The sequence below is a fragment of the Scophthalmus maximus genome, chromosome 12 (assembly GCF_022379125.1).
Source record: "Scophthalmus maximus strain ysfricsl-2021 chromosome 12, ASM2237912v1, whole genome shotgun sequence".
NCBI lineage: Eukaryota > Metazoa > Chordata > Actinopteri > Pleuronectiformes > Scophthalmidae > Scophthalmus > Scophthalmus maximus.
In genome coordinates, this window is record NC_061526.1 from 11585475 (window position 1) to 11611623 (window position 26149).

The 26149-nt window shown below is 42.1% G+C and overlaps 1 protein-coding gene across 2 annotated transcripts in view; it reads right to left on the reverse strand.

Moving 5' to 3' along the window:
* The window catches only part of ptprz1b (protein tyrosine phosphatase receptor type Z1b), a 63152-nt gene that overhangs the window by 21942 nt on the left and 15061 nt on the right, over positions 1–26149 (reverse strand). For both annotated transcript variants that reach the window (XM_047336134.1, XM_035646219.2), the window contains exons 2-7: positions 18247–18303; positions 4617–4796; positions 1601–1752; positions 1417–1512; positions 1234–1300; positions 85–242 (exon numbers count right to left, since the gene is read on the reverse strand). In XM_047336134.1, the coding sequence (XP_047192090.1) occupies positions 85–242; positions 1234–1300; positions 1417–1512; positions 1601–1752; positions 4617–4796; positions 18247–18303 (710 nt within the window). The remainder of the gene's footprint in view (positions 1–84; positions 243–1233; positions 1301–1416; positions 1513–1600; positions 1753–4616; positions 4797–18246; positions 18304–26149) is intronic.

Consider the following 26149-nt stretch of genomic DNA (forward strand, 5'->3'; position numbering starts at 1 on the left):
AACTGAAAACCAGTACGAGTCAAGTTGACTCTTCTTTGAGTGGTTAGCGTGTGCGTGTGTTTGTGTTTGACAAAACCTACTGACCTGTGTTTCTGATATGTCCACGGTGTGTTTGAACACAATCCATTCCACCGCCTCAGAGCAGGGGGGGGTGGTCAGAGAACCGTTGTAGATGTAATATTTATCCGTGTTATTAGGAAGCAAGGATCGCAGGGTGAAGGCTTCCAATGACCCACTCTTACCTGGTGGGAAAAAAATAAATCCTCTCAGGGATAAAATGTCACATTTTGTCACAATTTTTGTACAATCCTTCTCTTGCTTCCTGAAACAACACTGCTTGGATCCACACTTTTCTCTATCTTTGTTTCAAGGATATTTACCTCCCGGTTGTGTTGAAACTATAACACCAAGTCTAGTTTTGAATACATTTGTGGAATGTCTTGGTTTGTGTGTTAATTGCTTGCTCTCCTGAACAGCATTATCCTGCTGCTTTCTCTGTTGATGAAATTAATCATTCTCCCTGAACACCTTTATGATTTTAGTTGGTGAAAGTAAAATCTAAAATGGCTTCAATGTGCTTTCCTATTGGGTGAAATAAATTTGCGCAGTTTTCAATGTGGAGGACAAAAGAGGTTATAGCGGCCTCAACAGGAGCTGTTAGGCTGCATCGATACTTCTACATTTTCATTTTAAAATGGCATTTTTGAATACTTAAAATGATCTGTCCCCATGAGCGCTTTCGCTCCGTATCAGAATTAGTCTTCGTCCATACTAATGCAACTGAAAACACGTGATTATTCGCGTACACTGAGCATGTGCGCACCAGTGTAAACTCGAAGCAGATTAGTTACTGTACAAACCAGTCAGTTGCTCAATCACAGAAAAGCAATGGTGAAAAGTAAGAGCAAGGATTAAGACAGGACAGTCAAGTCGTAACCGATGAGGACCAATCAGGAAGCAAACGCAGGGAACTGAGTCATCAATTCCAAACGACTCAGTTTTTAATAGGGTGTACAGTGTTTCCAAACTTCTCTGTTTCAGCTGCTTGAAAACTCCGGAGTTGTGTGTAAACAGGTGTAAACGTAGCAGCAGTGATACGTTTTAAAACTAAAACATAGTGTGGATGTAACCTTAATCCAGTTGGGGAGCTTATTATGTTACCATCTGTTCCCCAGCTAGACGTTCCTTTTTACCAAGTGATGACCCCAGAGCTGTTATGTAGAAGTGACCTACCAAACCTGCTGACGGTGTTGATGGCATCTATCACAGGATCGAAGTTCTCATTGTCTTCAAGGCTGATCTGCGGACGAGAACACAAGTATTCCACTGTGGATCTCACAGACAGGCACCACTTTGAGGAGGAACTGACTGATCCCCAAAAAAAACACTGATTCACAAACCGACTCGTGGACCTACCTCGAAGAGCACAGCCAAGGCAGAGACCCTCCCTCCTTCCCTGATGGCGTCATCCAGACTTTTAAAATCGTCTGGATCGTAACAGAAGATCTGCATCTGAATGAGGGCAAGAAATCGGTCGGTAAGCTGGACTCAGTCATTAAATGTGTTTTGTGATGGGCAGATAAACAACCACTTTCTTCACCTCCAGAGGGTATTTCATCCCATTCAGGCTGTGCTCAGACCCATCTGATGTCGTGTTGCAGCGGCCCCAGTGGAACGTGATTCTACCCACACGAAACCTGGAGCTCAGGCCTCCTCCGCTCACGAAGAACTCCCCTTCCACATTGATGGCCACTGAAACACACACATGCACTTTGACTGACATTTGCTGTAAATCAACCTGCTAAACAGAGAGAGCATCGGCTGCCGGCTCCAATCTTTCAAATGTCGCTGCAGCGATGTGACACGTGCAAAATCCGAGTTACTTCAGCTTGGGTGTGTTAAATATGGACAGTCTGGCCTGGCACATGATAATGTGTCTTCTGCGTGATTTTCAACTTTTAATATTGGGATTCTAATTTAAGGTACACGTGGAGATGTGAACATTTACTTTCCAGTGAAGCAGTTTTGTCACACATGTTTACAAGTTGCTTTGATGTAGGCATGTTGGACGAATATGAACTCAATAATTTGTATTGATCTCAATAATAGCCATTGGGTCTAGCTCAGGGGTCTCAAACTCGCGGCCCGCTGGCAAATTGAGGCCCGCAGGATGATATTTTGTGGCCCCCTACTTGACATCAAAGTTTAGTATTAGTGCGGCCCGCGCGTTGTTGTCAAACAAGCATTTTTGCTGAGTTGATGCGCGTGCCGTGCTTGCCACACTTTTTTATCACTTATGGGCTACCATACATAGTCCGTTGTCTCGCGATAGCTTCCGTTGTCTCGCGATAGCAGTGGTTGTCAAGCTAACCAACTGCGAAATACCTTATGGTGAGCAACTTTCGTAAAATTGAATGGTGCCGTCATCTTGTCCGGGCGACATCCGGTATCTAGGTTTTAATTAAAATCTATGGAAGTACCAGGGGAAGTATCAACGTTAGTCACTTGGTTGAACCGTGTTCCGGAGTGACACCAAGTGGACGAAAAATATATGCCATCACCCAGTTCCAGTCATGCCTCTCCCAAAACCTGCCATGAAGAGAAAGGTTGGCGACGAGCACAGGCAATTTGTTGAATACTTGATGCGGCCCAGCCTGAACCAGACTTTACCTCCAGCGGCCCCCAGGTAAGTTGAGTTTGAGACCCCTGGTCTAGCTGCTTCTATCCTCTCATCTGCTCTCGTCGTATGATCAATCAATTACTGGTTTGGTCTATCATGTCAGAAACTTGGGATTTCTTCGTATTTTTCTTTCCCTTTCTCCAACGGGGCCTAACTTTGATGCTCAGTTTGCTTTTGTAGGACAACATTCAGCGTAGTGAGACAGACAGAGCAGGTCTTACAGTATATTAGGCTCATAATATCATGCCAGCTGTGCATAACTCTTAAGATATGAAATTTCCTGTCTGACAGAGAGAAAAGCAGATGAGTTTTAGGGACCATTAACATATAGTGGGTAAACACACAAACACACACACACACACACACCATGAGTCAGTATTGGAGAGATGGTGATGATAGCTCAGACAGCTTTCATTTGTTTTTCACGCCAGACATCATGGCACACCCTGCCTTTCTTCTCACTGTCTCTGCACATCGTCCTCATTTCTCTCCCCTCTTCTCTTCTCTCTCCATTTCCCCCCTTCTTGCTCATTTGCCTCTTTTCTGTTGCTCAGTTTCATCTCGTCATGCCTCTTGACATCGATCTTACTTCTCTCTCCACGTGATCTCTGCTGTGGCTGATTTTCTTTTGTTTCCTTCATTGTCTGACTCCGTCTCCTTTAAACCCCGTGCTGCTTGTCTTTTTCATTAACCTGCAGGTTGTGGATCCTATGTTTTTTTTTTCTGCATCTGGGAAGTTAAGCTTCTGTCCACATCCAAGGATTAAGACGTTGGGTTTGACAGCACCGGAATAATGTCAAAAATGATTTCCATAGGATCTGATAAATACTGCATCGTCCTCCTCTGCTTTCATCTGGGCTTGAAAATAAAACAAATTAAAATCCTGCATCCTCTTTCAAAACAAGTAAAACAGCTAGGTGTTTGATTCCCTTCAGAAACTTAAATTTGACACATTGGTTAAGACTGTGGGGGGGCTTTGATTATGAACAAATTTAGATAAACATTTCAAGTTCGTTTTCATATGAACTGTTCAGACTGACTTCTGAAAAATGCAAAGACCAGGCACTGGAGGAAAGGTAGTGTAGCAAACCAGGGGAAGCCAATCCGGCACAGGGGGCGGGTCCATAGGCTCAGGCTCAGATTGGGGGAGGTGACAGAGGGAGTCTATCTACCTGTTCAAGTGCAGCAGCCACTTGGCACATGGCACTGGTCACACCTGCAGCCCATCAGGTGATCAGGGGAGGGCATTAAGAGAGCCAGCCCAAGGCCGCATGGGGGGGGTGAGGAACAAAGGACCAGAGAGACAACACTGCAGGAGTTGTGGGGTTCAGTAAGGAGACTGGAAAAAAGGACTGACCTGTCGCTCTGGTTTAAAGCCCCACAGGACAACCCCTCATGAAGGCTGACAGACCCCGGACGGGAAGAATCCTGAGTTAAAGTTTGTCCCACGACCCTTTTCCTGACCTAATTTATTAAAGAACACTATGTTAAAACTAACGGTCTCTGAGTTACCTATTTTCATTGTGAATCTGGCTTTCAAGTCCCCTGGGTTGCTACATGTTGGTGGAGAATGTGGGCATTTCTGTTCCGTCGCTAAAGATTCACAATGAAATAGGTAGAGGAGAGAGACACAGCTATTGCTATGGAGAGTGCCTTAGCCCAGCTTGTCCAAACCCAGCCGGCCTAAAGCCTGGTGGCCTTACAAGATGCTATGACTGCGCTCGGCCAGCATTTGATGAAGCCACAGAAGCCTACAGTGCCCAGTAAAGTTTGTTTGAGTTAAAGTTTGTCCCACGACCCTTTTCCTGACCTAATGTATTAAAGAACACTATGTTAAAACTAACTGTCTGAGTTACCTATTTTCATTTTGAATCTGGCTTTCAAGTCCCCTGGGCTGCTACAGTAGACAAAGAAGAATGGGGAAGCATCACCGTACCAGTCTTCCCATTGTTGTGGATGGTGCTGGACTCCGCCGTCAGTAGGTCCCAGCCCTCTAGCTGCAGGTTTTGGTACTGCAGCCTGACCTGGGTAAAGGTTTCGTCGATGTCCACAGGAGACTGCCGGCCGCTGTTACATGACGGGTACTTCTTGCCCCAGCTCCGCTGGTTCAGGGTACCTGTACATGAGAGAGGACGTGACAGATAAATGTGTTCAAGCTCTACTGATCTGAAAATGTCAAACTGCCTGTATGCTGATTATAAAACCTTTGTCTTTGCCTCGCCAGAAAATCTGGAGCCTCGGCTGTGTTTATGTCTGGAGAACAGTCAGTGTGCTGTTTTGTGACGAAGGAATAAAGCAGATTTTTTCCCCATCTAATAAAAAATTCTGAGGCTGATACCAAGACCGACTGGAATGTAGAACGGTGCGTTGCTGTTTACAAACAGCGTGCTGACTGTTAAATGAGTCCAACTCCAACAAGGGAAGACTGTAAATAACTCTACTGTAGGTCAAAAATGACTGGTTGGCCTCAGGTCACACTTTATCCTAAAACAATCTGAACGTGACTCTGTGCAATGTTAACATGTCATATTCTGTGTACACTTATAGCACTTTGAGATTGCTTTTAGCAATGAAAAGGGCTCTATAAATGAAATTTATTATTATTGATGTCCTGTACATGTGGGAATTGTTTTGTGAGTTCTGTTTACTCTTCCTTATGTGGCGTGCGTGTGCGTGTTAACAAGACTGTGCTTTCCTCATGAATAATGTAAAAGAATACGAACAGCATTTGGGAGAAATGTTGCAGCCAAACATGAAACAAAATTAACAAATCCAAACCATACAAGAAAAGGTGCGAGTGATATTTTCCTGTTTTTGTGCTTGCCTTGCACGTCGTGCAGCTAGCACACGTTCTGCTAAATATCACCAGCTCTGCCGCACAGTTTCTGTGTGATTCAATTCATTATTTATGAGCGAATGTCTGAATGTACAATTGGTATGTCAATGTAAAGACGTGCAGTGTGTGCCCATACACGAACGTGTGAATCCATTCATTTCCTACTATCTGCAGTACCTTCTTGTGTGCGTAAAATATTAATTTGTAGGTGCTAGTTACGTGTACACTGTATAACTGCTGTATCTTCTTACGTGCAAGCATGAATAGTTGTCGTATGTGCATGGGTGAATGTGTTAATTCACTGTGCAGCTCTTTTCCTCTAGGCGTATTCACGGACAACTCAGAAAATAAACCCACTGAACTGCATCCATCTTGCTGACTAATGTTTTTGAAGTAAAGTTCACACTGTGTTACTGTATGTTGGGTGCGTGACAAGATAGTGTCATGTATGAATTTACGGAAAGATTAAAAAAGATATATAGACAATGGTTCTAATGAGGTCAGAGCAGATGGTTTAACTGTAACTGGTCACACATCACTTAACAGGTATGGGCTGTACATTCCGGTGTGTGTGTTGGGTAAAATGACGGGGCTGACATCTGGCTACTGCAGCCTCATCCGTCACAATACAAACACATTCACTGGGTTCCTCCTCTGACATAATGCTACCATGGCAACAAGTAGCAGACAGGTTGGAGAAAAAGGAATAAAAAAAATCCCCTGAAGCTAGACTTTCCCATCTTAATTCAAATCCCCCCCCCCCAGTAAAAATTTGATATGATTAAACATGGAAATTACATTTCATATCTCTGAGCTCCACTTGTTTTTCACAGTCGTCCCAGAGTAAAGCTGGCTGATGCTGCCAGGGGAAGGATGTCAAACCTATTGTTGTCAAATTCATGTGGGCAGAGTCTCCGATTTTTTATAAAAAAACTATAATCAGCAATATTTTTTTTCCTGCCCAATCTCTCCTGTCCTCTCCCCGTCTTTCTCATCATCTGATTTTTCAAAAACATTTTCACCAAACTAAATAAGGGGCTATTTCATAATCTATAAAATACGGGATTTTTAATTCTAAAGTGAGAATAGGAAGACGGAATGTGTATTTATCATGCTCATTGGTGGTCAGGTGACAATAATAGTAAAGACCCCCCCCCCCCCCCCCCCCCCCCCCCCCCTCCCCGACTCTTGAGGGAGGAGAAGTGAGACGAGAGAGGAGGAGGATGAGAGTACATGGAGGATAAAGAGCAGAACGGAGACACAGCAGCAGGGGACACAAAGGTGAGAATGCAAAATGGACTAGAGAGGTGCTGAAGGGAGGACATGGGCAAGACCCAAAAAAAGATGTACGAGACATGAGGGTGGAGGACACAGAGGAGGAAAGAAAGGAGAAAAGTGAGTATGTGAGTGAGTCACTCGTGCTGTGCAGATGGGTTTCATGCAGACAAAGTCCTCATTGACACACAAGTGTGTGTGTGTGTGCATACTATCTGGCTCTCTCTTTCTCTCTCTCTCTCTCACACAGACAGCAGACTCTCACGCACACGCACGCACGCACACGCACACACACACACGCACACACACACACACACACACACACACACACACACACACACACATGAGCCGAGTTCACCCCCTGTGCAAAGGTTCTGCACCGCTGAGCGAGCTAACTGCTCAGAAAACCTGCAGGATTATTAAATTGAATAATGTAGGGCTTGACTTTTTTTGGGGGGGGGCACTGTCTGCTCCTGTTTGCATCACTGCTGGCATAAAAATAGCTGAATATGAATAAAATATTAAAAGCAGGAAAACGTCTCCCACGTTAGCTTAACCCAGGGTGGTGCTTCATTGTGTGCCAGGCAGGACGGAGCAGAAGCAGTTGAATATTTACAGAGCCCTCTGTTTCCAGACTGTAACCTATAGTGTAAAATGCCAAACAAAAGCCCCATGATATTTTGCTCATAATGATATAAAAAGGACATAGGACCAAATTCTTGCAGCATGAATGAGGAATCAATTAATCCAAAGTCATTTCAATTTTAATTTCTCATATTTATCTTTTTTCAACCAATTCCTACTGGAACCTACAATATTTTATTGCAAATTTTGAAATAAAAACTAATAAAACAAAATTTTTAAACCACAAGGTTGAACTATGATAACATTGTAATAATATACATTGTGGTAAACATTTTAGCAACTTAGTTTGCTAGAGGTAGGGTTTGTAACTGAACCTTTTAGAGGATATCGACGATAGGTGAAAGCAGCTGAAAAAAAACAGTGAAATCAAATCTTTTCAGAAATCAGAAGATTTGATCTAATTTTGAAAAACACTAACACTAGCAGAATATATTTGAGAAATAATGCAACATACAAGCATATCTGTCTGTGTAACCATTTGTTAGGATCATTTTGACATTACATAGAGTATATGGAGGGAACTTAGGGAAAAACTGTGTCTTAGCACAGATGATAAATCACCCTACTTTCTGAAACATTAATATTCAACGTAAAGACTTTTAAGGTCAAAGAGACACTGCTCTGTCGCAGTTGGTGTCATTTGTGTCAATCTGTAACAGTTAAAATGACAACACAGCAGAACCCTGAGAAAGACTTCAGTTACTGAATGCACACACACACACACACACACACACACACACACACAATGAAGTGAGCCTGAAGCTGATAAGATCTAAGCGTCTAAATGAATCTATTATGTATGGCAGAGAGAGGACTACACACACACACACACACACACACACACATCACTCATTCAGTGAGATCTACTATATGGTAATTGATTGTAGTCACTTCAACTGACAATCAGACCTAACAAAAATGGGGGGGGGGGGGGGGGGGGGGGGGGGGTATGCATCATAGTCCCCGTATGCTCTTCGTGTGATATCTGACGGCTCTGTCTAGACGAGTGAACATGGAAAAGTCTCTGGAGTGAGACACGACCGAGACGAGACTCTCTGCACAGAGCTATACTGTTTAAATATAAAACAAAGGGCAGACAGCCTCGCGAAACTGATTTAATGTTTATCTGAGTGTACATTATGAAGGTTAAGAAAGAAAATAAAACTTACTTGAACATAAAAGCTGTGCTTGTTTAACTCCACTTAAGTTTACGTTAACTAACTGACTGTTAAAGAAGAGATATTTGGGCTTTTTTGGTTTTCCGTTTCCTCCAGTGTGTTATAGGTTTTTTGTGCATGTAAAAGGTCTGCAAAGCTAAAAAGTCCGCAGTAAAGGGTGCTCCTCTCCCTGATAGAAAACACTGCTCCTGAAGCTCCTCAAACGCCTCATCAGTCGCCTAAATGATACTTCCGTTACATCGTGAAATGCATGAGGCACGCCTAGCGGCTGGTCTCAACTCCCTCCAAACAAAGCCAGGTTAAGCGAGAGCGAGAGATCTTGAGCTTTGGTCGAGCAGGATGCTTGAGCCACAACCAGCTAAAGAGATCGCAACGCGATTGGTCGTCCACTCTTCTTCGTCGTTTGTAACGGCGGTTTGGCAAACCAGCGTAATGGGCGCATTATCGGCACATTCTGCTCCAGAGTTTTCCCTTTCCTTTGACAGTGGCAGATATTAAAATGTGGCAGAAAAAGCTAAAGAATAGCGGTAGCTGTATTGAATTTTTTTATTGTAGTGCTTATCTGTTTTTAAAGTCAATATATTGTTTGTTTTGATAGGATCGAATAAAGTTGTCGTTGTCAAAACGTATAATTTAAAAGCTTTTAAAAGTGTAAAATCACCGCCATCTTGTTGATGGCCAAAATGGATGCGCAAGCAGTGAATCACTGAATGAGCTCGTCTTTATCGTGTTCTCATCCTCAGACATACCTCGACAACTTCCTACATGTGCTGGAAGCGGTTGACTAATCACAACAGAGCAGGCCAGCCGGCCAATCCAAGCAGCCAGGGTTTCATTGGGAGTGGGGAGGTCTTAAAGAGACATGATCTGAAACCTAGTGTTTCAGACAGAGGCTGAAAAGTGGAGATGCAGGAACGGACCGTCTGAGGAAAGTAATGCGTTTTCTGAACATTAGAGCATGTAAACCTTTTCAAAGCAATAACCCAAATTAAAATTATGAACCTGAATATGTGCATAATATGTCTCCTTTAAACCGGCCAGGTGGGTGAACACCTGTTTCTTGAATATTGAGGTCCCACGCGTTGCCTCTCATGGACTCTCATGTGCAGACATTACAGCCACTGAACTCATTGCCACCCCAGCTACACAGCAGTGCAAGCAAGAAACAAGGGCAGTATACGGCGAGCGCAGTGTGTGTATGTGGATGAAAAAACACACATGCATACACCTCTGCATCATTACGAGGCTGTGGGAGCAGCCGCACAGACTGAGCAACAACTGGAGCAGAAGAGCAGTCAGCCCTAAAGTATTTTAGTGACTACGGGAGCAGCAGAGCACATGGAGGGTGGTGAACACACGCATGTACACACAGACAGGGAAACAACACACGCCTGAGATGACAGCAGTGTAAAAAGCCTATACAACCGCTGTTAGACGGTGGTACACTGAAACCCTCTAATTAATAATCTGATAATAAAAACAAGGACATTTTAATCAAAGGCCTCTAACAGAAAGACTGATCAATACCACAATAAATATGTATTCAGAAAAACTGCATTGTAACCTACGCAAGAATGAAAACTGGCTGATCGACTAACCTTATTGTGAGTATCATAATCGACCCATTAGTCATCCAAAATCGGCAACCCTAGCAAATAAGAGACTCTTTGAAATTTAACAGCCACTGAATTCCTAATATTTGAAATATTTTATTTTGAAAAACATGTATCTGAATTTATTTATTCGGAATTCACCTCTTTGAAATTATTTTACTTTGGTATTCAGATACAAAAAAATTCAGATCTCAAATTTCAAGTTACAATTTTTCGATTGCTCAAATTCAGATCGAAAAATTCAAGTTAAATATTCACATTCTCACATTTGATTGCTCAAATTCAGATCGAAAAATTCAAGTCAAATATTCACACTCTCAAATTCGTTTGCTCAAATTCACACAGCAATTGAGCATGCATGCAATAGGTCATGTGATGACTTACCTACATAGACACAAGTCACACAAACCATAGCTGTGTTCCAAATATACTTAGCTTCAACATACTCCTGTCGAGCCCTGAATTCGATTGTACATAAACAGCAAACTTACCGGAGCGCCTTCGTTTCCCCTTGCAATCATCTTCACAATATCCGTGCTGATTTCTTGGATCACATGACAGACAGGGCGTATTCTGATAGGCCAGACGTCGGTTCGATTGCATGCATGCTCATTTGCTTTTCCTATCCTGGGTAGCCCGAATGTTACTGTGTGAATTTTTCGATCTGAATTTGAGCAATCAAAAAATTGTACCTTGAAATTTGAGATCTGAATTTTTTTGTATCTGAATACCAAAGTAAAATAATTTCAAAGAGGTGAATTCCAAACAAATAAATTCAGATACATGTTTTTCAAAATAAAATATTTCAATATTAAGTATTCAGTGGCTGTTAAAGTTCAAAGACTTATGTCTCTTATTTGCTTCCATACTAACCCTAAATTGGCAGCCATTTTACACTTTGGCTGACCGATTCATAAAATTTGAAAAAAAAAATGTGTCTTCATTGTGTGTGTGAAATAGGAATCAGCAGCGCCAACAATATTAGTTATCTGGCTAGCAGGGTTTTAACAGAATTGATTTGTCATTGATTTTATTTTTGCTGTGGTCACTTTGGGACAGCACAACAAGGTGATAATGCAACACTGACATACTGTCAGCTGTGCTTGGAGGAAAATGTAAGCAAATAGCTGCCTATTCAATCACCCGACAAAAACTGAGCAACGTTAGCATTCACCTGGAGCTATGTCTCTAACCACCTGATGTATGAAAGGCCAATGTTCACCGTTCTCTTTGCTTCACTTTTGAGTAAAAATATCTGAGTCTTCAGCTGCTCAAGTCACCGCAGTATTGTTCGCCGTCATGTCGCCCACTCTGAGCAGGTATTTGTCCTGGATCCTGAACAGATGAGAGCTGCGAGACGTGAGACTAAAACAGTCCAGTAGCGGGCAGCAAAAATGAAACATTAACCCTAAAGACAATAAACTGTTCCATGGAGAGGAGGGGAACTGTGATTTCTCTTTGGGTTTCTCATAGGGATGGGACAATACCACTTTTTCGTGTCCGATCCGATACCGATCCCGCAAACTTGAGTATCTGCCGATACCGATCCGATACTAATCTGATACAATCTTTTCCCCACTTGTAAAATAAATTATCAATAATGCATTGTTCAGGAGGCACTTTGCTTAACCAAGTCATCTAAAACCTCATACTCAACTGTAAGACAAATAATCAACTCCCCTTAAGGAAGAAATACATAGCCAGCAACATGACTTGAGTTATGAAAAAAACTGAACTTTTGCCAGATTTTTTAATGGTCAGCATCATTCAAAACAAATTGAACTCTAAACTGTTAATTAAATAATAAATCAACATAAAAATATGATGCCGGAATGCCGTTCAAGGGTTATTAGATATGTAAATAGGCATTTATTTGGGTTTACTTAAATGTATCGTGTTCCATCTTGCGATCCCTTGCGTTGTGTGTATCTTGAGTTTTGTGTCGTCTCGTGTTATTTTGTAAGTCATTTCCTGTGCTCCTGTGTCTGGTTTTCTGCTACTTTACATTTCTGGTGCTTGCCTGTGATCCTTTGCACCTGTTACCAATATGTTACACCTGTGTCTTTTTACCTGTGCCCTCTTTTGTGTAAACAGTCTTTTTGCCTCCCTCTGTTCTTGTTGCATCGTCTTTTTATCCCCACGTAGCTCTGTGTAGCCATGCCATATTTCACCTCAGTGCGTGTTGTCCACGTTCCTTTGTTGAAGTTCTGAATTTTGTTTATTTTTTACCAGTAGAAGACTGGAGGTCAGTTTTTTGTTGCTTTTTATTGTTAACCTTTTCCCCCCATACCTGCATTTTGGGTCCTGCTTAATCACACCGTAAGGATTAAGGCTCTTTTTGTCTCACTATTTGACAAGCCTTGCAGGCTTTAACGCACCCAATGTAATTGCCTCTCTGTCAGGCTGTCAGGAGGATTATACTAATAATCTGTAATGACGTCACATACTCTTATGTGTATATAGAATTTTCCATGAACCTAGAAAATGTTGCAATTTTGCGAGCACACTATTCTATGTGGCATACCTACGTCCTGTCACTATCACTTATGTGGACCGAGACCAACTCTTTTTGTCCAACCAGGTTTTGGTCCATTGGTCCGAGGAACCTTTCACACCGGCAATTTTGGTTCGGACCAAACTAGGTATCTGGCAAAGGGCTACTACAGCAGCTGCCTAGCTCTGCACGGTTCCATATTTCCACCCATGTAGTTGTTGTTTGTGGATTTGTAAATTCCATTTACACTTATGCTCAACATGGTCACAATGCATCTCTGGCCACCTTGGTCAGGTGGTTTAGACAAAAGGATTACAATCTGTCCTCAGTGCTTCGTGGGTGCATTTACTCGTGTATTTCCATGGGGTCAAGATCTATCCGATTTCAATCCGATCACCCACAATTCATATTAATACCTGGTGACATGTACATGTGTGAGATGGCTGTGGATTCTTTCACTCACTAGTGTGAGAGTGAACACAACCACTGCAGCTACAGCATCTTGGAAATGGCTGCGGTTTTCTTCCCTTTATTCAAAACGAAAAAGGTACACATACACATAAATGAGTGTATGAATTTAAACCGCTCGAACCCACACAATGACCCAGATTTGCATTTCCATGGTGAACATAAATTTTACATAAAGAATTCTTCTGGGGTTTTGGCAAGATGGAGCCATGATATCAGCCTTATCCTAACGATTGTGCTTTGAGGAGAAGCTGCCGGTTCTAATGCTGGTAGAGACGCAGCTTTTCTAGGAATCAGAACCAGAGTGTGATCTGATTCTAAATGTGAATGTATAAACCATTTCAGCGTCCGTCACAAACCACTTTTCTTTCCAATGGCATCATTTTGAACATTGGCAAATGGTTCATCGGCAGGATTTCATAAACTTGTGTGGACAAAGAGTATATTAATTTTCCAAAATCATTGTGTGTGTGTGTTCTACAGATAAAGCACTAGGGGAGTACTGAAGCCTGCATGGCCCCTGGCTATGCCTTAGTTGGATCAAGAAGAAAGGGGAAGGACAAGGAGAGACAGGGAGAGAGAGAGGGAGGGAGAGAGAGAGAGAGAGAGAGAGATACAGAGTAAGAAGTGCTGGTGGTGGTAGTAACGAATTTCCCGTTGAGTATGTGTAGTTTTGATGTGATGCTTGAATACTAGCCTTTGAAAAAGAGTGTTGCATCTCATCACATTTAGCTAGAAGAGGACACACACACACACACACACAGACACACACACACACACACACACACACACACACACACACACACACACACACACACACACACACACACACACACACAACAAATGGGGACCTGGGGGATGTCTTCCAGGCAGAAGGATCCCCTGGACCCCCTAGAGAAAAAGCAGAGGAATGATGATTATTATTAATAACATCATTGTATTTATAAGTATCAGTTTTCACTAATTATAAGTATCAGTCTGGTAGAAATTAAAGCAACTGTTATACTACCCCCCCATCCCCCGATATGTTTACAGTACATGTCACTAACCCTGTTTGTGTTTTCTATCTCTCCTAGTGTATCTCTGACCCCAGAGCTGCAGGACCCAAACCCGTCATTATTATTATTGCTATTATTAATATTAATATTAATATCATCACTAATAATGACAACAACATAATTGTATTTTTTAATTATAAGTATCAGTCTGGTAGAGATTACAGCGGCGGTTGTACAACTGTCCTCTCTCTCTCTTCTCTCCTACTGTCTCTCCTCCCACCCTCTTTCTGCCCACCTCTCCTCTCTTCCTCCTCTCTCTCCTCACCCCAACCGGTCGAGACAGATGACCGCCCACAACTGAGTCTGGTTCTGTCAGAGATTTCTTCCTGTTAAAAGGGAGTTTTTTCTCTCCACCGTCGCCAAGTGCTTTGCTCATTGTGGGATTTGTTGGGTTTTCCCTGTAATATTGTAATATTGACCTCACTATGTAAAGTGCCTTGAGACAATGTATGTTGTGATATGGCGCTATACAAATAAAATTGAATTGAATTGAATTGAATTGAATGGGGACAACATTGCATCTAAATAACTCACACCAACAAAAAGGCTCTTTTTACAGTGATGATCGTCAAATTTATCATGAATCTAAACTTTAATAAACTAAAAATGTCTGATTTAGGTATGTTTTATGGTCTATTGGTGAAGTCACTGATCACTTTGAGGGGGGGATACATTTTGTCCCCCCTGGAGATAAAAATAATTCAGCAGAGGTGGGGATATGTAGACCAGAAGGGGGAAAATCCCACACACCCTGCTGATACAAACTGGATTAAGAGACTGCTCATGCTAATGCTAATGCAGGTCACATTAAAACAAAACATGGGGGCCTATTAAGAAGTAGCCACCATTTGTTACAGAGGTCAGTGCTGACCACGATTGTTTCTATAAAATGTGTCTACAAAACAGGAGCTGATCGTTTTACCACATTCTTTTGTCGGTGAATATATTGCAGATGAAAACACTGCGGTGTAGACGCAGTGAGCTGTTTTGATGGAAGAGCCGCAGGCAACAACAAACCTCCAGCTACAACTACAAAAAAAAACCCTGATCATGGTCTCAGTTACTGAACAAATTCTTAATTAAAGCAAAGCAAGTGAGTTTGTTTGGCTGCACTGTAAACAGACACACCATTTGCTCTCCTGTTGTATTACTGATAAGAAAGGAGCTCAGGGAGCGTTTTCTATGACCAGGATTCTGGGAAATGTAGTATTAACCACACTTGCCATATCCTATAGCCACGGGTGCTGCCAAACTGAAATCCCAAAGATTATAATTTAAGGGACTATGAGCACAGTCATATTCTCAACAGCTGAGCAACAATGAAGAAGGGCTGGCTTGTTATGTCAAATAGGTGGGCCAAAAAAACTATATATGTATTTGTGTTTTTGGTTACTTAAGAGTTTTTCACCGTTTGTTTCATGGAAGTAGTTTGAAAAGGTAAAGTGTGATTTAAATTTTGAAACCTACTTTTAAATTTCCTCCACTGCCTCACGTCTTTTCAGTAGGGCTCCTTTTTTTTTATCCAGCCCTCCTTCTTTCATCACTCACCCTCTCACTCTCCTGTCCCCCCCCTCCCCCCCCCCCCCCCCCCTTTCTTTTATTTGCCTTTATTTTCCTTTTGTCCCCTCTACTTCTGACCTAACTAAAAAGCTGTGCACTGTGCCTCACAATGAAGTGCGTTTCTTTCAAATGTTAATGATTTTACTCACGGCCCAGTGCACAGCACAACGCATGTAACAGAGCTGGTCAGAAAAACAAGCTTGTCCACACACACACACACACACACACACACACACACACACACACACACACAGCAGAATAGATGAAGTTACATTGTATCCACATTAACTGCCAATGAGATACCCTCAGGTGTGATGAACTGCAACCAAGAGAACATTGAGACGTACAGTGCATATCAACTGTAAGGAAAGACAGAAGGAAGGAACGAAGAGGGAAGGAAAGAAAGAAAGAAAGATAGGAGGAAAGAAGGAAAGAAACGAAGGGTGGATCGAAGGGAAGAAAGAAGGAAGGAAAAAATGAAAGAAAGAGGGGAGGAAGGACAGACGGAAAGAAAGAAAGAAGGAAGGAACAAATGAAGAAAGGTAGGAAAGAAAGAAGGAGCGAACGAATGAAAGAAAGAAGGAACGAAGGACAGACGGAAAGAAAGAAAGAAGTAAGGAAGGAACAAATGAAGAAAGGAAGGAAAGAAAGAAGGAAGGAACAAAGGAAGGAAGGAAAGAAGGAAGAAATGAAAGGGAAACGGAAGGAAAGAAAGAAAGAAAGAAAGAAGGAAGGAAAGAAAGAAAGATGGAAAGAATGAAAGAAAGATGCTTGATGCGTGTGGCTGAATCTGTCTTGATTCAAACGCGGCAAATCACGAGCAAGTTCCACATTGAACCCCATGCGGCTGCGTTTTTTGCAAGAGGTGCAGTCATTGGTCGGTCTCAGCTCTTCATGTGCCTTCTGACGTGATGATTGTGTGGAGACGTTTTAGAAATATAGGTTTACAAAGTCAGCTTCAGCTACAATTCAAAATAATTTCAAAACATAGTGTTTATCCTTTTGCAGTTTGGTTCCTGGACACTTAATCTAGTGTAACTGTGTGTCTTCCCTTTCAAGCAGAAACATGGCCAACTGTCTTCCAATCAAAATTGTTACTGGTTGCACAGAATGTCACAACAAGTCACGATATGGCAGACAGACAATCACACAGAGATTAGGTCCCATTCTCGGCGCTCGACTCAATGGGCTGAATCTTGAGTGGATCGGCTGTCATGTTCATTTTGAGGGGTCCGGGTCGCTGTTTCCAGCAAATGCCTGATCGGCGTCAGACTCAAATGACACGTGTCAATTATCACCATCAAAACATGTGGGGTGCAGGTTAATATGTTTAATAGCTCTGCAACTGAAGAATTTGTTGAGCCAGATCGCTCATCCCTATCCCCCCCTCCTCGACCACTAAGAAGCTAATCTCTCCCTCTGGGACCATTAGCGTCTTTGTTTCTTTGCTGGACTCGCAGCTCAGCGCAGCAGGGGCTCCGTGCTGGGTTAGCTAATGTCCTCCAGCCATATGCTCCGAGGCAGATCCAGGCTCTCCCCCTCAGGAGATGTTGATAGATCGTTCCTTCAGCTCACGTGATGATTAGACTGTTAAGGCATCTGATGGAACTAACTCGTGTATCGTCTGGACTTTCCACCCTAAAGCCGCCTGCAGTTGGTTGATGGTTGAAGACTCAAATTTGAGTCATGTCAAATTAGACTAGCATCGCCTCTTTGCCTTTTACGACTACTTGTTTGAAATTGTGTTTTCATCTCGAGCACGTACTGGAGGACGTTTGCCCTCACGCTTAGTGTGGAAGAGTCTGCACCGAGCAAGGAGTCTTGTTGTGTTGAATACACAGCGAACAACAATCGTACAACGCGTACGGGAAGAAAAGCACAACAGCAACATCAATGTCTGCTTCCCTGTCTGCGTTGTGATACGCTCTGTCTGACAGATCGCACAGCCCAGGGCGGACAAACACGGCCAGAGAAAGCTCTCTGGTACCAGGGTGACGAGTTCCACCTCATCCTACTAGTTGCCAGAAAAAGAGCGACAGTGATGACACTATAGCGAACCAACGGGCCGCAAACACTCTCTCCTGATTGGGAACACCCCACAGCCTTAAGGGGCTCTTAATTTATTCGACTCATGTTTTATTGATCCTTTAATCTTCCTATAAATGATATAAAACTTTTCATTCTTGCGTACACTATTGATCCCCTAACAGCTGTGAGGTGGGACTGGTAATATATGACTTAAATATTAAGACACTCTAGCACCACTCACGCCAGCACTTACGTTTAAAAATTGTTATTGTAGTTTTAGTGCTTTTTTGCATTCATCGATTTATTTCACTTTGGATTTCGTCTCATCACTGTAAAGAACTGTCTTTTTTCAAGTTTTCTGCAAGGACAGGAATGGGAAAATTAAAAAAACAAACACTGAGTCGTACAGACCTGAGTACGACCAGTCAATGTCCTCGGGGAGTTTCTTCAGCGGCTCCACTGCCATGACTACGAGAAAGAGAGAGAGAGATTAGAAGTGTCATTTTGCATTTCCAAAAAACATTACATTACATTTCATTCATTTAGCAGACGCTTTTGTCCAAAGCACATTACAATAAGTGCATTCGACCATGAAGATATGACCCAGAAAATGGAGGAATCAATTGAGTACATGAACATTTATCAAATAGGCAAAAACAGCTCCAAGAGCTAATTTTAAAATTTCGTAGTAAAGTGCCTTCTGAACAGGTGATTTTTCAGTCTGCGATGAAGATTTTGAAGGGATTGAGCTGTCCTGATGTCAATGGGGAGCTCGTTCCACCATTGAGGGACCAGGACATAAAAACAGACGTGATTAAGTTAAGCGGTGTCTGCCCGAGTGGGCGGGCTGGGGTGTAGGGGTTGGCCATGTTCTGGATGTAGAGACAAAACACACAAAAACACACACAAATGCAATGACTCATCAGTGACACCATGACCAGACGAGCTGCTGTCTGGCATTGACAGGTGTCAAGCTTCTCCCGTTCAAAATATCATAACTAACAACTAACTCACTTTTCCTCCCCGACTGAAAGGAGCTTAACACCTTCATGTGTCGTTTATATTCGAACAGTGGAAGTGAGTTGAGTATTTTGTGTATGAAAAAACAATCTTCCGCCTCTATGTAACAACAGCCTCATTTTCAACATACCCAGTGTTTCCCCTAGGTTTACTTTTTTTTTTTTGTTGGGGGGGGGGGGGGGTGTTAAGGGTTAGGGTTCGTTAAGGTTAAGTTTCACAAGTCACGTTAAGTTTCATCCACAATCTTTTATACAGGAATGAGGAATATGGCGTATAAGGGAAGTGACCTTAATGACTTCTGCTTGGCGTTATATGTAAAATACAAAAAAAAAATAGTATTGGGGGACGGGGTGCCCCCCCTATTCAATGGTAAGGGAAACACTGATACCAAAGTCAGCAGTTAACTTTATGTTCACGTGTCAAGTTTAATTTTTTAGTACACTGCACAAACATTGTGGTAATGCATCAATATGATTCATGAGATGATGCAGAAATGTAACACTAACCTGGGGTCTCACTGACACACACGCACACACACACAAAGTCTGATATCATTTGTTATCACTACACTTTACACCACTTTACAGGGTGCAAGAGGGAAATGCAGTACATCGCCGTTAACCATTATGATTTTTTTTTCGAACACACACACACACACACACGCACACACGCACACGCACACACACACACACACACACATCAATTTCATGGTTGTAATTTTAGTCAGGGACAGTAGAGGATACAATGATGTATGAAGTCACAGGTGGAGGACTTGATGTGTATGTGTGGGTGCTACTTGACACACACACGCACTTCCCTCTTCAACATGCTACCTAGACTTTACTTATACCAATTAACCCTCTTTTCCACTCCACATCTTCCTGCTACTGTTAAAGCTCGTCAGTAACAGTCAACGCCGCACGTAGCAACGGTCAATGAATCAACTGCTTAGAGATGTATACAAAGAGAGCACACAGTGGGTCCGATTTTCTGAGTTGGCACGATGAGGACTGTACTAAACATTTGATTTTGTAGCAGATTGGGCATAGTGGGCTAACGGGCTCTGAATAATGAAGGCAAACATAATCAAGTGTAATGCCCCCGATGAGAAAGTCGTGTATCGAGAAAAATTCAAACATTAACACCATAGCCTTGGCAAGATTTAATTCTCAGGTACTCATAATATTTCATTATGTAATGTTCATTTTTAGTTTTTATTGTGACATATGTATCAACAGTGACACTGAAAAGCACTTAAAACACTAGCAGATGGCAAATCTTGTGTTTCATGTGGTGTGAGATCTAACATAAGACAAAGCTTAAGTCTAATAAAACTGGCTTTAATGTTGTGGTTGACTGGTGTTTAGTGAGGAAGAAAGAAGCGTTTGCATTCTAATGTATAAACTCATCATGAAAGGGACATAAAAAATATGAATAAACAAAAAGCAAAGGGAAAAAAACAACAATACATCCTTTCATTTTTTTTTTTTCAATCTTTTGCTGCACACAGACTTATCAAAAAAACCAAAAAACTGTCTGCCTACAAGATAAAAGCCCCCATCGAGTCAGATTTAGGTCACGGACAACTATCATCGCATCCACAACGTTGAGTCTGCCCGTGCGGTGCAGATGATCTCAGCATATAAAAACAGGAGCGGGATGAAACACTGGGTAAATTACTGCACATATGCAACAGCTTACGCTTTTGAACAAAACACGTGACGCTGAGCCGCGGCAGACATGCGATGCGGTGCATCCGCTCCGAAAACAAAACCTCTACCGGGTCATCTGTGAGATCTTCTGCATCGGTGAACATCCAACACACCCCGATACAGATGCGGCCACAGAGGGGGGATTAATGTTGTATCTCACACTTGTCTTAACTCACTTTTGCTCCCATCCCCGAATCACTGATGCTAAAAATAAACATTATTTTCTTTCCTTTCGGCTTCTGGAGGTTGAATTGACCTCTATATGCTGACTAGCTGAATGAGGAACTAAAACTACTTTGGTTTCTTTAAAATGACCAGAGTTCCTCGTTAAAAATCTGCACCATTTCTTTGTTGTTTGATTCACGGAGCCAGGGTGCGCCAAAACCCAGATTTTTTTTCCGGCACACACAAAAAAGCGACAGCTGAGGAAACATTTGCTGATTTTTACAAAACGCATATTGCTTTAGAATCGATTACTACCCCTTTAATAGTATGGAAACTAATTCTTGACTGCCGAGAACAGGCTAATAAGAAGAACATATATTTTAAAAAATAGATAATGAACGGAATGTGTAAGAAATGGATAATTCCCCTGAGAAATTGTAAATCAAGTCTAACACACAGGATCATAGTGCTATATACTGTACATTATAAAGTGGAGATAGACTGATTGGACTGTCAGAGTGTCTGTGTAATGTCAGTGGACCCATTAAAAAAAAAAGACTTGAAGAGAAGAAAAGACAAAAAGAGGAAGAGAGGTTGAAGTGTGACGCTCCAGCATAGTCCACACCGAAGTCCTGAGTATATGATGATTACATTCACGTTGGCACAAAGGAGGAGAGACTGATGAGAGGAATGAATGGGAGCGGGGGGGGGGGGGGGGGGGGCGAAGAATGGAGTTGACTGTGGGATGGGAGCATCAATAATGGCTTCATTAACATCACACTGTGAAGGATTTTAATCTAATTTGCCCTTGGCAACTCGACGCAACGCACACACCCACACGCACATACACAAACACCCCCGAAGAATCATTGGTTGTTTATACGAGATTTTTGACATCTTATTCGAGAATACTTTGCATTTGAATAAGAATATGTATAGTAGCTTCTTTTGTCCGACTGAAACGCTGTACAATTAAAATGGATTTTGAATTTGCTTTTATGCACGAGAACTAAATAATAAGAGAGTAGAACATGTTTTAAAACGCTATCTGGAATATTTTGGAGTTGATGATAAATGTTCTGTAATATTCAGTCTGTGTTGCTTGAGGTTCTCCTGCGCTTCGCGTTACCTGCTCATCAAACTGCGTCAGACTGCAGTCCACATTCACCAAACTAAAAAACTTACGGATCAACTGTTGATTTGGTCGATCAGCTCATATTACTATCAAAGCAAAGTTTCTCTGACGCATCAAAGTGAAGCTGCCCTCACAGGACCGAGCTCACCAAAATCAATTATTTTCCAGGAATGGATTACACCACTTAGTCAACCACTGTGCTGCTACAGATGAGTTGAAAGGAAACTGGTTTTGGTGCTCCAACATGCAGCATTTAAAATGGCCTCTGGTACCTTTAACGCCTCGACCAAACAGATTTAAATGAAGTGACACAAAGTAACTCATTGTACATTTCTCATTTTGCTTTGACAATAAAAGGACAAAACTCCAACTCCTAGACAGCAAGTACCTTCTCATTACACTGTTAAACACTTCAGAGCCTGGGATCACAAAGATCTAAAATCAAGCATGACATTTTTGTAACTTGTAATTTATGATTCAACGCTAACCAAGAGGTTCAAAACCTGGCTGCAACCTTTGCTGCCTCTCTCTCTCTGCTTGAAAAAAAATGTAACTGAGGTTTGATATTTTACAGTTTAACCATAAAACAAATGTGACTACAAATAACAAGAAAACATAAATACAACCAAATAAATAATGTAGAACTTAAATGTTTATTCTTTCAAATTAAAGTTTTCATATTAGCACATATGGGCAAAATAAAAAAGGTGTAAAAGGCTCATATGGCCAACTGATGTATCGGTCAGGCTCTAATTTCTAAACAGTGCATTGTAAGTCTTTCATTTTGTCACAGAAGCCTGAATGTTGTCTTTGATTCGCAATATATCAGCATCTTGTTTATCAGATCTTTCTGTCTTTTTCAGTCAACCTGCATTATATCAAGGACAGAGTTATAGTGCCTTAGTTTTTCAGTCAGTCTAATCTGCAGAAATGTTTAAGAAATATAAAGTTAATAACTGACATCTTTTAACCATTCAATATTTTTAAAACATGACAAAATGTCAGCTGCTAGTTTTTGTGGGGCAGTTCCACATATCTAAGCAGTGGTGGCCTCACAGTAAGAGCTTGAGGGACACATACTGAACAGTAGCTAGTCTGCCATTAGAGAGGAATGAGGCGATGAGCCAGAACTGCACGGGCCAAGAGCCAGCAGCAAGAGAGACACCGGCGCTCAGCTTTAAGAGCACGGCGGATAGTGACGCGACTGCATTGCTTGCAGGCAGGCCATGCATGAAGCTCACCGCTGAATCACTGTGTTATTCCACCCATCTGCTTTATCGAATTTCCCAGAAGGCTTCACAGACCTGGCGTTCAAGGTTTTTGGTTGCCGACGTTCACGCCGTTTGCATTTCTAACAAAGCTCTGCTTCTTTCCTCACACGTTCACACACCTACTGTGTCACCAATGAGTCAAGCACAGCCCAGAATAATGGAGAGAAGGGCTGGTTTACTGTAATCTGAAATATACCCCACGTTTTAGCAGGAGAGAGGAAGAGTCCACGGCTTTTGATGACCGACAGAGTAATGACAAAGTAATGCCAGATGAGAATGTGTGTCTGCCATACACCTGAGACTCATGTTGAGTTAATGCACCAATGAAGATCATCGCTTCTCACTCGTCAGTGGGATGGATGTTAACATCTGTAGCAATGCAAAGGGCTTTATTACATTTCAGGTGTTTGAGTAGCTGCATTGCTACTTCAACTAGTTATTTTAAGTCCTTGACTGATGGAATGCCAACAAAGGTGAGAGTTTCAGCGATATTTACACCAATATGGTGTGGGTTCCATTCTGTGCAAGTTTTAATGAAAAGAAAAGATGCTAATTAATGAATTAATCAAAGACGTTTCCATCCACGACTGTCAGTCTGGGTCCAGTGCCATTACACCATCACAGGGGAAGAGGAGAAATGACATCACTTAAAGCTGCTGTGTAATATTTATTAGAACTTATTCACAGAAATTGAATATATATTGTGTATATTGTATTGTGATGTATAATCACCTGCAACAAAGAAACGTTGTTTTTCGTCAACTTGAATGAGTTAAATATAGTTACATTAGGGAGACCCGACCTCCGTGTGAGTCGCCATGTTTGCTACGTCGTGTTGTGCTGCGATCCGGTTCCACTGTGACTCGGGAGGTCGGAAAAAAATCACCACCCCGACTTCCAGGGTCCGAGTTCCCAGGTATAATGGAACACAGCATTAAATACGGTTGCAGAAAACGTTCCACAATACAGTCAGGTAAACAGCTCTCTCGTGCCAGACTTGGCTTTTGAAGAAATAACTATTAGTTAGAGACTCACACAAAAACGTGAACCAAAAAATCACAAGGACTAAGGTGATGGTGTGGAATCGTTCTACACTCTCAACCACTCGACAGTTTAGTGTGTCACCTCAGTTCCTCTTACACACATCCATCATGTTCCGCTCATTCCAGGTGTAGCCTCTTGCCCTTGGCCCTTGCTCTTCTTCAGTTACTGATTTACTTTTTATTTATGTTTCCTAGAAGATCTTTTTAATGACCCCCAGGGACAGGGCATGAGCTTTTCCATCACGTGGAGATGCACAGGGCAAAGAAATAACAGTAGCTGCTCTTTCGAGGATCGTGAACCCTCGGGCGTTTATTGGATCGCTGGTTCCTCAAACTCTGCCTGAGCTTGTAGCTTTGTTAAATTCAAGTCTCATCATAACTAGGGCTGTGGGTGGATTTTTGAATTAGATGCAGCTACAGCCTCAGATGGTTGTGGCTGCGGGGAGGAAAATCGCTAAAACCGCCTTTGTTATTAGTGTTGGGAGGAGTGAGCCGGTCCTGGCTGAGCACTGATGAATAGCGTCGTGTTGGTCTACAGGACTCCTGGGGCTGATTTAGACTGAATGCCTTAGAACAGGGAAACATTTATCAGCTGCATTAACACAGCCACAATCTTTTTTTTTATTTTAATTTTTTACTGCAGATGTGATTAATGTTGTCCTATTAAAAGGAAGCCCTGACTACCTTCAGGGACAGAAGGCCTGTGTGTTCAAGCCACGAGAGGAAAAGTCTCTGGATTTTATTCAGCCATGAAGGTTTTAGTCTGAAGGCTGATACTTTGAGGCAAAACGGCCTTCACTGGGAAGATGACCGCATTCGTCACTTGTTCATTTATCGTCTCTAATTGACGTTTGCACTCAGTACTATAAAATTGTTATTACACAGAAAAGAATATGGATGTAGTTAAATGACAGTCTCTGAACAGACATTAGTATTAGAGAAAACCATTGTCTGAAAAGAATTCTGTATGGATGTACGTCTTTAATTTCTTTGCTCCGTCAGCATTAGCTGAAAGTTTTGTGAATTTTCCAGTGGCTTGTTTGCGAGTGCTGGAGTTGGGTGATCCCCTCGCGTACTGTGTTAGAGGGTAAAGATTGTGATTCTGATGCAAAACAATTTCCATATTGCACCCCAGATTAAATCATTCGCTGGAACAGGTTGACCTTTTATCAAAACGACATACTGCACAAACCGTGGGCCTTAAATGTATATTTCCTGACCCATGGGCTTAATAAAGCCTTCTAAATATATATATTAAAAAAGCATGGAGGTGGATCTCAAAATGATGCTGCACTTGACTACAAATGAGTAGAATTCCTTGACTGATTACAAAAACAACTAACTACTGTTAAATATCTTCTGCTAAGTGAAAGGCCTCGCAGACGACAACTGCCATAACTGATCACAAATGAACACAGGAAACGTGACACCTGTTGACCTCAGTCTCTTACACACACACACACACACACACACACACACACACGCAGAGACACATACCTCCAGGGGCCAAGTTATAACTCATATAGCGTTCAGCTGTGTTGAGTGTCAGCTGGTTAAATTATTTTGCTTGGCTTCCCCCCTCATTCACTGTCTCACTGTTTCCTTTGCCGTATCTCAATCCGTCAGCCGCTGTCTGATTGGCTGCGTGTCACATTAACAGGATGGTTACACACGAACACAAAGTACGGAAGAGTGAGAGAGGATCTTATTTACCTGGAATACCAGAGAAGAGCACACACACACGCACACCATCATCATTGACTCATCTAACTGAATGTCAATGTAATTGATAGTATCAGTATGTTTATGTGAGCCCAGACATATTTGGGGCTCCTTTGTGGTCCGTCAGTGACCTGCTGCGAATGCTGCAGCATGAGAGAGATGTGTCCCGGTCGTCTATGCTGTCCACTTGAGTGAACCAAGCCTCATAGTGGAGTCCAGCAGCGACAGGTTATGGGCTAACGAGAT